At 39.4% G+C, this 14,054-nt stretch overlaps 1 protein-coding gene across 1 annotated transcript; it reads right to left on the reverse strand.

Moving 5' to 3' along the window:
* Window positions 1-10,815: 10,815 nt before the first annotated feature.
* On the reverse strand, window positions 10,816-13,844 carry LOC137736053 (uncharacterized). The gene is made up of 4 exons (XM_068475395.1): window positions 13,448-13,844; window positions 11,310-11,400; window positions 11,126-11,228; window positions 10,816-11,031 (listed from the first exon to the last, which is right to left on the reverse strand). Exons 1-4 carry the CDS (start codon window positions 13,842-13,844, stop codon window positions 10,816-10,818), a joined length of 807 nt encoding a protein of 268 aa, XP_068331496.1.
* Between the last annotated feature and the right edge of the window lie 210 nt (window positions 13,845-14,054).

The raw sequence follows: 14,054 nt of genomic DNA on the forward strand, positions 1-14,054 counted from the left end.
TGGGCTTACCATTCCCTCACGGTTTTGTTTTTGGGAACTCACGAGCAACTTCCCAGTGGGTCACCCATCATGGGATTGCTCTAGCCCCCTTCTCGCTTAACTTCGGAGTTCCTACGAAACCCGAAGCCAGTGAGCTCCCAAAATGCCTCGTGCTAGGTAGGGATGAGAATATACATTTAAGGATCACTCCCCTGGGCGATGTGGGATGTCACAATCCACCCCCCTTAGGGGCCCGACGTCTTCGTCGGTACACCACGGCCAGGGTTAGGCTCTGATACCAATTATCACATCCCGGCCCGGGGCGGATCACTTCCCAGGCCCGCTCCACCACCGTAGCACGATATTGTCCGCTTTGGGCTTACCATTCCCTCACAGTTTAGTTTTTGGGAACTCACGAGCAATTCCCAATGGGTCACCCATCATGGGATTGCTCTAGCCCCCTTCTCGCTTAACTTCGGAGTTCCTACGGAACCCGAAGCCAGTGAGCTCCCCAAAAGGCCTCGTGCTAGGTAGGGATGAGAATATACATTTAAGGATCACTCCCCTGGGCGATGTGGGATGTCACATGCAATGCCAATTCCCTTAAGCTTTCAATCCAACCCATGTAGCGAGCTTTAGGTCAATGACTCCCAAACCACATGGGCGTTAGGGCACTATGTGTAGAACACCCCTAAGGACTTACTAACTCGAGTTGAAAAGGCCACGAAACCAACTAACCACCCTGCCCCATGCCAAGACTCTACCGTTTGACGCGAGAATCACTGCAAATCAGGCAGAACTGACCCGGTTACTAAGCAAAGTCTCGAGTGGAACAATTATTACTTTATTTATAATAGAAACTAAACAATACATTTACTTAGAACAAAAATTAAAAATTAACTTAGACAAAAAGCAAGTTTTTCAATCTCACTCCCCACAAACCATGTTGATGTGAATGTGCAAATTTTCAAAGTATGACTCATGAATTAGTGTCTAAGCAACCATAAATAGAAAAGACTCTACTATGAAATTAACCTTCACCATGTCCATTTGTTCTAATGTTTAAAATAATATATGGATATTAACTTAAAAAGAATGAAAATTTTTATTGAGTCAAAAATTAAAAACTTAAAATTCTATTCCCGACCCCCAAACTTAAATCACACTTTGTACTCAAGGTGTGGAAAATAAAATAAAAATAAACTGAAACAAATTAGGCCGACAAAAAGAAAAATAAAAATAAACAAAAGCTAATATTATGAAAGAAACGGACAATAAAAGACAATTAAAAACAGAAAATAAAAAAATAAAAAAAAACAAAAAGCTTCCAAAACTGATGCAGCCTGATGTTACTCTTGCCCTTATGACCAAACCAACATATGTTGTAAAGTCTCATAGCCGTAAAAAGTTGTTTCATATGAGTATTCAAGTGAAACAAAATGTTGTGCAAGCTGTAGAAATGATATGTTTTATTAATCTCACATTCTGATAAGCTAGGTTGATTTATATACATCTTACACACACAATAAACTAATGTGGCGTGCTTGCTATCCATGCTGCAGTACATGAGAGCACATGGGCTGTATCATGTGGTAATGTGCTGTCAGGGAATGTTGCAGTGCTTGATGTCCAGGTTGTATTCCACGCGTGCTTGCTGATGGAGCAGATTGTGACTAGGTCTAACATCCCCCCGCAAGCTGAGAGGACGGGACACAACTGGAAGCTTGGAAACCAGAGTCTTGAACCTTGATGACGACAAGCCTTTGGTAAATAAATCAGCCACTTGATCTTGTGAACAAATAAAGTTGACAATAAGCTCACCACGCACCACTTTTTCACGTACGAAATGATAGTCAACCTCGAGGTGTTTCGTGCGGGAATGGAAAACAGGATTAGATGCCAAAGCTATCGATGAAATGTTATCACACCATAGTTGTGGACGAAGAAAAGGCAACTGTAAATCACGAAACAAAGAGCGTAGCCAAGAAATCTCTGCTGCTGTATAGGCCAGTTGCCTATACTCAGCCTCGGTGCTTGATCGGGAGACCGTCTTTTGTTTCTTGGAACTCCAGGAGATAAGGTTCGAACCCAAATATATACCATAACCTCCCGTAGAATGGCGCGTATCAGGATCTCCTGCGTAGTCTGCATCTGAGAACGCACTGAGCTGCATGCTGCCAGGTTTGTACAACAAACCTTGTGCGTACGTAGATTTAACGTACCGTAAAATGCGTTTCACAGCCGTCCAGTAGGTTGTAGTAGGAGCATGCATGAACTGACACACTTGATTAACGGCATATGAAAGATCAGAACGTGTGATCGTAAGGTACTGTAAGGCCCCCACGACACTTCTGTAAGTGTAAGGATCAGGATGTGGATCACCCTCATGTAGACTGAGTTTCTGACCTGCACAGACGGGCGTTGAAATAGGCTTGGCATCAAGAAAATTGGTCCGCTTCAAAAGATCCAATGCATACTTTGCTTGACTAAAATGCATCAGATTATGCGAATAGGAGACTTCCACACCCAGAAAATAGTGGAGAGGCCCCAAGTCTTTCATTGAAAATAATGTGCGTAGCTGCTGGATTAAACGATGCATTTGCCGTGGATGATTGCCTGTAAGTAATATATCATCGACATAAATCAACAGAAGTAAATAAACACCTTGTTGCTTGAAGACAAACAACGAATAATCACACTTAGATTCCTGAAAACCCAAATGAAGCAGGAAATCCGAGAAACGTTGAAACCAAGCTCTCGGTGCTTGTTTCAAACCGTACAAGCTCCGTTGTAACTTGCATACATGATGTGGGTATTGGGAATCAACAAACCTAACAGGCTGCCTCATATACACCTCCTCCGCTAGATACCCGTGTAAAAAGGCATTCTGAACATCAAGTTGACGAACTGGCCATCGATTTGAGACTGCAAGACTAAGTACTAATCGAATGGTACTGTGCTTGACCACTGGACTGAACGTTTCGCCATAATCCACGCCGTGTTGCTGATGAAACCCATTGGTAACTAGCCGTGCCTTATATCGGTCAATGGAGCCGTTTGCATGTCGTTTAATCTTATAAACCCACTTGTTTGGGAGCAAATTCATATGAGGTTTGTAGGGAACAAGATTCCACGTCCCAGAACGCTGTAAGGCATTAAATTCTGTGACCATAGCATTTCGCCATTCCTGTTGTTTGACGGCTTGACTAAAGGACGTAGGTTCAACAGGTGTATCAGTGGTGACGACATGCAAAGCATATTTGGGATTAGGTTTCTGGATGCCAGCTTTGGAGCATGTTTGCATGTGATGTACGGGATTAGGTGCACAACCAAGGTCCGGTTGCTGTTCAGGTTCACTGATAATTTCTTGCTCATTGGGCATTTCTAAAAGTACAATATCAGGGTTGAGAACAGGAGGAGTATTAGGGATTGCAGGCACACTAGGGTTATCTATGGAATCCACAGAAGAAATTATATTTGTTGGGGGAGGGTCATGGGAAAGAAGTTGGGCAGTGCTAGGAGAGGCGATGACTGGGGAGTGTGATGGAGATAAGGAAGGGAAAACAAATAAGAGATCAGGTGGAGGAGAACTACCTGTGGCATGGACGCTTTCCTTTCGAAGTGTGATATCCTTGAATGGAAAAGAGTCCTCATCAAAGAGGACATGGCGAGACAAGTAAACTCGTCGTGTAGATACATCCAAACATTTGTACCCCTGATGATCTAGCGAATAACCTAAGAAAACACAGGATTTGGACTTAGCCTCAAGTTTGTGTTGTGTGTAGGGTCTTAGCCACGGGAAACACCTACACCCAAAGACTTTAAAAAAATCATATTTTGGTGTTCTTGTAAACAATTTTTCATAAGGTGACTTATTTGACAGAACACGAGTAGGCAACCTATTGATGATATAAGTGGCTGTTTGACACGCATCAGGCCAAAAGTTTGAGGGAACACCAGCATGAGACAACATGACTATGGCAGTTTCGACAATATGACGATGTTTCCTTTCTGCAAGACCATTTTGTTCTGGGTGTTTGGGACAAGAAAACCTTTGTGAGATGCCATGTTTATCTAAAAAATCTCGAAAAGCATTACTCTTATACTCTCCTCCTTCATCACATTGGAGAAGCTTGATAGAACGCTGAAACATGTTTTCAACCTTGGTTTTGAATTTAAAAAATATTTGGAACACCTCAGACTTATTTTTCATAGGAAAAATCCAAGAATATTTGGAAAAATCATCGACAAACAATAAGTAATAACGATATCCTTCATTTGAAATAACGGGTGAACACCAAACATCCGAATGTAAAAGATCTAAAGGGAATTGCGAAACAGATTCTGAAACTTGAAACGGCAATTTGGTACTCTTGCCTAATGGACACGAATGACAGAAACGTACAGCAGAGGTGCCACTAATTGGCACTTGATTATTGGAAATTAAAAATTTGATTATTTTAGACGCAGAATGGCCCAAACGAGCATGCCATTTCTGTGCAGACACTCGGACTCCTAAACACGCTAGAACGGGATGATTGGATGATCCACCGCCATTAGGAAATGGGTATAACCCATTCTCACACTTCCCTCGGAAAAGCGTCCTCCGGGTCTTGAGGTCCTTAACAAGAAAGAAATGTGGAAAGATTAGTATATAACAGCTATTGTCAAGTGTAAAACGATGGGCAGAAATTATACTAGTGGAGGCCGAAGGACAATGTAATATGTTGTTAAGTTTAAATGAGCAAGAGTCAGTCATGATTTGATTTGAACCAGAATGTGCAATAGAAAGACCAGTATCATTACCTACTCCACCAATGTTTTCATTACCATTATACTCCTTGGGATTGACAAGGTTCTGTAGCTCAGGAGTAATATGGGCGTTTGCCCCAGTATCAAGTAACCAGGAGCCATTTTGCTGACGATTCAGTGTGGTTGGAGATGAAGCCATAGCTGTTAGACGGTTGGTTGTAATACGACCTTCGTAGGCTGCATTCATGCGATGATAGCAATCAAGGGCGGGATGCCCTTCTCTTCCACAGATTTGACAAGTTATACGACCACCACGGGAAACAGACCATGCAGCGGATTGTTGTCTGTGGGCATTGTTGTTGCGAGAAACAAACCCTCTCTGATTTACAGAGGAACCACGGTTGGACGGTCCAGCGCCTCGTCCAGTACCTCGAAGACGTCCACCACGTCCTCTTGCAGCCACATACACATTAACTGGAGCAGTGTCTGTCACCTGAACAGTTTGCTCCGCCATCCTTCTCTCAGTGGTGAGAAGGAGAGACTCCAGAGTGGGATACGTGATAGGAGAATCACGTGCTTGTGCGGCATTCACGGTCATTTCAAAAGCAGGTCCAAGATTATTGAGAATAATATGAACAAGCTCATCCTCTTCAACTAGTTTGCCAGCTAGGGCTAGGTTGTCAGAAATAGAATTCATCTTGTCAAGAAAATCAGCAATTGAAAGGTCACCTTTTTTGGTTTGCAACAGTTCGTTGCGAAGAAACAGAATTCGATTCTGAGAGGATGATGCATAGCGCTGCTCCAAAGCTTCCCAAGTTGCTCGAGATGTGCGCTTGCTTGCCACAGTTGATAACACAGAAGCTGTGAGCGAGCCATTGATCCAACTGAGGATCATTTGATCATGTTGCGTCCAGGTAGTGTACGAAGGATTGACTGCAGTATTTCCAGGAAGATTCATAGGAGGACAAACACAGGAGCCATCTACGTACCCCATTAGATCACGACTCCTCAAGATAGGAAGAATCTGGGCTAACCACAATGGGTAGTTAGTTCGATCGAGTTTGATGTTGACGATGGTGGTCATGGCGGAGGAAAACGGGATGGTTGGATTGATGGTAGTGGTGGTGGTGTTGTTGCTGCTAGTGTCAGACGACATAATGAAAGGTAGTGGGCGGAAAAAAAAATTGGATCGATGTCGTTGGACTTAGAGAGCTCTGTGTACCATGTAGAAATGATATGTTTTATTAATCTCACATTCTGATAAGCTAGGTTGATTTATATACATCTTACACACACAATAAACTAATGTGGCGTGCTTGCTATCCATGCTGCAGCACATGAGAGCACATGGGCTGTATCATGTGGTAATGTGCTGTCAGGGAATGTGCTGTCAGGGAATGTTGCAGTGCTTGCTGTCCAGGTTGTATTCCACGCGTGCTTGCTGATGGAGCAGATTGTGACTAGGTCTAACACAAGCATCACTGACCCTAGAAGTCATAAAAACTTGATTGCAAAGGCTCAAATTTAGAAAGTGGGCTTAGACACCACACTGCAACCTAAGCCATACCCATTAGGATAGATTCAGAAGGACGTTGACTTGCAGATCACAAAGTAATGTACCTTTAAGTTTGCAGTCACCAATTTTTTCATTGATGAGGTGACATGCGAGGTGGTTCCATTAGATGTGTGCCAAGTCATTCTCGGCAGTCTACATCTATGAGATCGTGATGCAATTCACTGCATGAGGCTTCATAATTATTGTAAGCCAAGAGGTTGGTTGATTTGTGTGGAAGATTTATTCTACTAATGATCGACCATAAGATTAGAGTTTTGGAGCTGTGACTTTATCTACGGTATCTTTATCCCCTACACAATGTTCTGAATTAGAAAATTGCAAAAGGAGTTCAAAGACTTATTTCAGGATAACAAGCCAGTTGCATACCATTCTCAGACATTCAGTGGGCCAATGTTGAACCATCCAACTTACGACAATGAGCTTTATGCCTTGCGTCAAGTAGTGAATCTTTGAAGATCTTACTTGTTAGGGAAAGAAGTCGTGGTTCACTCAGATCATAAACCTCTTCAATTTTTTACTACACAGTCAAAGTTGCAACAAGCTCACCATATAAATGGATGTCTTACCTACAACAATTCAATTTAGTGATCAAGTACCAGAAGGGGGTGACTAATTAGTTGGCAAATATGTTATCTCGACCACCAACACCAGTTTCAGCATTAATGGTGGCTATGCAAATCCAACCTATTGTTCCTTTAGAGTACACCAAAGGGTATGATACATATGTTGATTTTAATGTAGCATATGCGAAGCTACAACAAGGAAAGACTAGTGAGTTCCAACTGAAAGAAGGTCTAATGTACAAAGGAACACATTATTCATTTAGATGATGGAGACATATTGCAGTGGATTCGTGAAGCTCATACTTCCAAAATAGTCGGACATTTTGGAGTAGAGAAAACAATACTGAATATTCATCGTTATGTCTATTGGCCAAGGATGCATCTCAATTTTTGAAGGTACATTTAGGGTTGTGTTGTATGCAACACATTGAAGCCTTCTAATAAGAAGTTAGGATTGTATCTTCCCTTACCAATACCTAGCAGACCTTGGGAGAGCATTTCAATGAATTTTCTTGGTGGATTAACTAATACCAAGTCTGGATTTGACTACTTCTTTGTGGTAGTAGATCATTTCAGCAAGATGGTGATTCTTATTTTATGCAAGACGAACATTACTGGAGAATGGTGATTCTTATTCCATGAGCAGCTAAGTTGTTTTTACAACATGTGTGCAAACATTTTGGCTTGCCTGCGTCGATTATTTCAGATAGAGATAATCGATTCTTAGGCATTTGTGGAGGTCATTATAAGAAATGATGGATACTAGGTTGACGCGTAGCATTGCATTTCATTCACTAGCCGATGGACAAACAGATGTCGTTAATCGGACTATCGTACATTTATAAAGGTTATAATTCCAAGCATCTAAAAACTTGGGATGAAAGTCTCCCTTATTTACAGTTTGCTTTTAATAAAGCAATTCATGGTTCTACACTCCAATCTCCATTTGAGTTTTGTTTGGGTTTTCTGCCACAAAGTCATTTTGATATGGTATCCTCTGTAAGTGCCAATGCACTTAGCGGAAAATAAGAAGAAGAACATGTTGAGCACAAAGATTTCTTGAACAAGTAAGCAAGATCCATAAAGAGGTATAGGTATAATTACAATGGTCATAACAATGCTACAAGACAGTCATGACAAGCATCATGTGCCATGCAACTTCAAAGAACGTGACCTAGTATGGTTACACCTTGTTAAAGAGCAGTTACAAAGAGAAGGAAAGAAACAAAAGCCTATCTGTTATGGACCGTTCAAAATTATCAAACAAATTGGTTATAATGCCTTCCAACTCGATCTACCACCATACATGCATATGTACTCGATCATCAATGCCGAGAATTTGAAGCTCTTTGAACCACCTCTATTGGATGATAATCCTGACGAAGACACTCGTCTCCATTCAGTTGATGACTTAAGGATGGAGCAAAAGATCCTTTAGAGAAGGACATTATCTTGGAGCAAAAGGTTCGTGAAACAAGGTATGGGAATTTGAAAATTTCTGCATTGGTAAGAAATGGCAACTAGCAAGTCAAAATTGTATAGTTAGGGCTGAAAAAAAAATAAAACCGAACATCCTGAACCCAACCTGAACAAAACCCAAACCCGAAAATCTTGAGACTTCAGTAACCCGAACCGAAATAGTCCAAAACTTTCGGTATGGGATTCAGTTTATATATACCTTTAGTTTGGTAATCCCGAACCGAACAACAATATATTAATATAATATGTATTTAATTTAAATTAGGAATTATAAGCTATATGGACCGTTGGATTGGTTAAGATTTAATCTCAACCGTCCAATCTAAGTTACAGGGTTTCACACTCTCATTCTCTCATATTTCTCACTGAAGCCTCAACCCTCAACACTCTCATCTCTCTCGAGTTCTCACTTCTCCGCCTCTGTTCTCTCCTTTGCCTTTAAGGTCAATGGCTATGACTACTGCCATAACAGCTGCCTCTTCATGTCCTGCTACCGTTGCCCTTTCTTCCTTCTCTTCTTCCTCTCCTCAGTATCTTTTCGATTCCCAAAACCCCAAAATAGCTTCATCCACGCCGTCTCTGCTCAACCCAAATCCTTCGTTCCTCACTACAAGCTTCGCCCACCTGCCATCGCCGCATCGGAGCAAAAGCCATCCTTTCAGGTCTTCATGATTAATTATGTGGTTTTTTTTTTTTTTTAATGGTAGTAGTCTTTTCTCAAAAAATAATAAGAATGGGTTGTAATTTGATTCTTTATTTGATTTGAATTTTGTTTTGGGATTTGTCTGTTTGATCATTTTGAGCTTTTTACAGAATTTTTATTTTTAATTTTGTTTTGAATTGCAGAGTGATGGTGCAATTTGGCTTCATAGGAATTGGATTTGGGCATGAAGGATCAATCCCGATTTGTCCTGATATCCCAAAAAAATTTTGGGCATCCTCAAGTTTGGAAATCTCATAAATTCGGTTCGGTTTCAGGATTTGAAATCCCGTCCCAAAAAATTTCGGTTTGGGAATCAGGATAGTGGTTTCAGTTCGGTATCCCATACCGAACCAGCCCTAGGTATAATCAAGACAAGGCAGGAACATAGTTTCCTCATCCCATGGTTTAGCTTGATCAGGAGCTCAAGCGTTCTAAATGGGGGAGCCATGATCCAGGAGGATCTACCAAAATAATTAATTATATTGTATTATTAAATTACTTAAAACCATAAGAACCTAATGGTTTATAATGAATTGTTATAAACTGTAAAAAGGTTAATGATTGTAATGAGTTTGAGGTTTTAAGTCATTCATTCTTTATGGTTTAAAACTATTTATACTTTATCACTTAGTACTACTGTATAGTGGTATTTCTTTTCATTTGTAAGTGAGAGATCTTAGTTTGATTCTCGCCGAAGGTGAATTTGAACTACATTATTACTAGCCCATTGTGAGATTTAGTTCACTCCCCCACCCTCAGTGTACAAAATATCGTTTGGTTTAAAAAAAAAAAAAAAAAAACCTATTTACTATTTTAATTTAGTTAATTTTAGCAATCAAATATTGTATAAATATGTAAGTTATTCATTGAAAGGAAACAAGCAATTCTGAAAGCAATTCAAAGTTTCTTTATTTTCTTCTTCATTTTCTTTCTTAATTAGTTTTCTCTCATTTAATAGAAGTCCACTTCCAAAGATAAGTCAAGACTCCATATTCCCACAATAAGGAATTAATAAGTTCCATCACCAAGAAGTTTTTGGATCATAATCATACTCCTAAGAGGTATCAATATCTACTTTCTAGATATCATCTGAATTCTCGTGTTTAATACGATTTCCCTATCCTAAAAGTCTCATCCTCGATTGGTATAATTACACTTTTCTAGGGTTTATCTCTAATAACATAATTATCGCATTCTAATTCTCTTGCCCATTGGCTCCTATTCACTTGCCCACTCTTAAGTCTTATACTGCTAACTTAACTATCAGAGATCCTTTTACCGGCACACCCCCTCCCCCTAGGTCTTTGACCAACCCACGGTTGTGTTATGTTTTGTAGACAAACGGATTCATGTAAATCCACCTTTCACGGCGGTGCACAAATTAGTTCCAACAATAAATTACAAAGGCTATCACTGCTTAGATGTTGCTTTCGGTAAGGTTTACATTTCTCGTCATGTTCAATTCAATGAAATAACATTTCCATACAAAGAACTCAGGTCTCATTTTGAATCCGAGGCCGCGTCGATTCATTTAATAATTTTGGAGTCTTTGCCACTACCTGCACTTCTGCTTCAACCGTCCACTGCATCAACCTTGCTCCACGCTGAGCGCCATTTGATTCAGCACCAACCCAAGCAAGCAACAGCCCGGAACCATTTTTGTAACCATTAATAAGAGAGAAAGTCTGATAAATTTGATTGACAAAAAATAAAATAGGTAAACACCTCAAAATTTCAAAAAGAAGAAAAATTCTTGCTTTAATCTAATTCATCCCCCTAATGAGCTCGTTAATACAGTCTTCTCGGTTTCCAGCATCACTGTCTTCAACACAGTGATTTCTCTTCTTCTTTAGACCACTGAGAGGCGCCTTGAGCTTAAATGGCCAAAGGAAGTTGTTGGCCTCCTTGAAATGAGGCCTAACAGTGAAGATATCATGGATAAGATCATCCACACAGATAATTCCAAACTTGCCCAAAGCCTGTGATTTCAAACAATGTTAGTGAAAGAATGCCAATGAATTTAAAGAAATTTGATCACGTTATTGAACTTTACTAATCATATACTCTCTCAACCTGCTCAACAACTGAATTGTCAGTCAGTACAGTTCTTAGCTTGTTAAGTTTATCATAACCCCTCTTGTAGATTAACTCTTTGACACTCTTCAAATTAGGGCACCTGAAGTTCATTAAAATTGACAAAATAACCCATAAATAAATATCATGAGGCTATGAAGCTCGAAACGAAAAAATGACATACCCACAGGTCACATAGGGTTCAACCCTGTGGAACATGTTCAATCTCGCCTTGTTTACTTCCAAGAACACACCATTGAATTCTCTGCAACGACCTGAAAAAACGAATGAAAACCAGAGAATTAAAACGTTGCTTGCAGTTTATTACTCTACTGCAACTACTCATTTCAGAAATATGAGACTTGAGTTCTTTGTATGGACTATTTCACTCATCGTGTTATCCACACTCCTATTTTTATTTCTAATACTCTTCTCAATTTTCGACTGTTGGATTAATTTAATTGAAGAAGACAATGATAAAAAATTAACAAGAGTGCGCACAAAGTAGCTAAAATGAGTATAGAATAACACTATCTTTTCACTCATTAACTGACAATCTTTTTAAATTTTAATTCAGTACCGTTGGCGTTTAAATGGGACTTAGTTAAAGTGTTATAATAAACAGTTTTCTTCGGGTGTTTCTTTACTACTCAACACTACAAAAAGGCTTAGAGTTGTGAGCGTGTCGCTGTTAGTGGTTGTTTTTTTTTTTTTTTTTTGGTCAAAGCTGTTAGAGGTTGTTAACAAATAAAAATTTTGTTGTGAGTCGGTTATTGCCTTTTCTTAGAGACTGAGATACTGTACAAAGGTAAGGACCCAATAGTAAGTGGATTTTAGTTTTTTGATATTTTTACCGTTTTGTAACTTGAAATACAAATCTTCATCTCAATCATCCATTTTAATAACGGCTATTATTAAATTGTGTAAATAAGATGCATAATTAGTGATGTGATTGTGCACTGGAGGATATTCCTCCTGTATAATGTTATTGTTCATAGTTATGCAAAATTCATTTTTCATATATAAAAGGGTAACCCGCGTATGCATCATAAAAGTTTGGGGTTTTTTTTTTTTTTTTTTGAACAAACAATATTATCTATACTAACGGGGAGAGGATGAGCTTAGTTTCATAATAGGCTAGAAATAATATGGTTCAAATTCCTCTTTGGTGAAAATAGAACCTAAAACCTGTCACTTTAAAGTAAAGAGAAATATCACTAAACTGTAGTACTAAACGGCAAAATGATTTTAAATGGCATAAATTAACGACGTGACAAATAATTTTTTTTTAGAATAAGGACCGATATAGATTGAGTCCACATTTGATGCACAAGTTGACAATCAATGCCAGAGTGAAGTCGTAACAAGGTAGCTATACTGAAAGGTGTAGTTGAATCACCTCTTTTTTACAGAGAACTAATGCTTGTTTTGTATTCTGGTTTGAGGTAATGCTAGAAAAATAAATTTTTAAGCCAAATTATGTGTCATCCACTAGCAGGGCCAAGGTGAGTGCAATGGGATTCCTTGACCCCAGAAACTTTGTGGCCTAATTGTAGGCTATTTTCTGCTAACAGTAAAAGGCAAAGAAAAATTGAAAGGCATGATGTTGTTGGTGCCTAAGCAGCATGATGTTGGTTCCTTGTTTTGGGGAAGAAAAGTAAAGGCTAGGAACTAGGAAGTAGACTTTTTTTGGTATTTTCAAAGGCAGAGAGAATAATACTATATTTGGGTGAAGAAATTTAAGATTATTAAGAAATTTAAAAATGACGGAAATTGAAATGACGAGATTTTATTTTCTAGAATTTGTAAATTTTCTTGTTTGGTTAACCTAAAAGAACAATGGAATTGAATACGGAATTTGTTATTTTTAAACTCTCAATCATAGAAATTGAGAAATGACACCTATTTACATGGAATTTGAACTTGGGATTTGGAGGTCCCAAATTCCAAGTTTTTTTTCCATGCGGAAATTCTAAATTACTATGTTATGAATCCAAACAAGAGAATCGGTACTAGCACCATTCTTTTTTTCTTTTTCTTTTTTTGATCAAACTAGCACCATTCTTTCTCCAAAAAAAAATTAAAAAAGTAGCACCATTCTTTTTTTTTTTTTTGGTAAACTGAGAATGATATTTCAGGGTAGAGATGCCAAAATGTACAAGGAAAGCCTACTACGAGGCAAGCAAATGCTAACAAAGCACTAGAAAAACAGTGAAGAAGGGAACATTAAGAAAGACATTACAACCATGCAAACGTCACCCCCTACATTGCAAAGCAAAATTAATGTGGATAAGGTAAGCCGTCATTGTTGAGCACATGCACCAACGAAGATAGGGGTATCGACCCAAATAACATCACACATCTCCGGATTATTTGCTGACGCAAGAGTATCCGCTGCTACATTGACTAATCTTGGAACCCAAGACCAGCGACAGTTCTTAAAAGACTTTCCCACCTCATTAACTCTCACCAAGATCGGAAAAGCCTCCCAACAACCATCCTCCAACAAGTCCGATAAGCACGAAATAGATTCCAGGGAATTAGACTCGAGGACAACAGATTTAAGACCCAAAGAAGAGCTCACCTCACAACCCTGAAGTAACACAAAGGCCTCCGCCGATGCAACATTTGGAGCAGCAATGGCATATCTCACTACTGTAATGAAATCCCCAACAGCTACACGCACCACTACCCCGACAAACCCAGCTTTGGACACCATGGACCAACTCGCATCAACGTTGACTTTATAGAAGGGGGTAGTAGGAGGAGTCCATTGGGTTACCTGCCCATTCCTACCCAAAGCAAAAAATCTTGATGGCCCCAAGATCCCCCCTAGCCTTCGAGAATACCTCCATCAAGTTAGAGATAGCCATAAGAGTTTTTGTTGCGTTAATGGGCACTTGGTTGAAAACAAAATCACACCGGGACT

Source organism: Pyrus communis, chromosome 6 (assembly GCF_963583255.1).
Source record: "Pyrus communis chromosome 6, drPyrComm1.1, whole genome shotgun sequence".
Classification (NCBI taxonomy): domain Eukaryota; kingdom Viridiplantae; phylum Streptophyta; class Magnoliopsida; order Rosales; family Rosaceae; genus Pyrus; species Pyrus communis.

Coding starts and splice junctions, on each gene's coding strand:
- LOC137736053 (XM_068475395.1), bottom strand. CDS start 13,844: ATGGTGTCCAAAGCTGGGTTTGTCGGGGTAGTGGTGCGTGTAGCTGTT. Junction 11,401..13,447: donor CGATACCCCTATCTTCGTTG/GTGCATGTGCTC, acceptor TCGTTTTTTCAG/GTCGTTGCAGAGAATTCAAT. Junction 11,032..11,125: donor ACAATTCAGTTGTTGAGCAG/GTTGAGAGAGTA, acceptor TTGAAATCACAG/GCTTTGGGCAAGTTTGGAAT.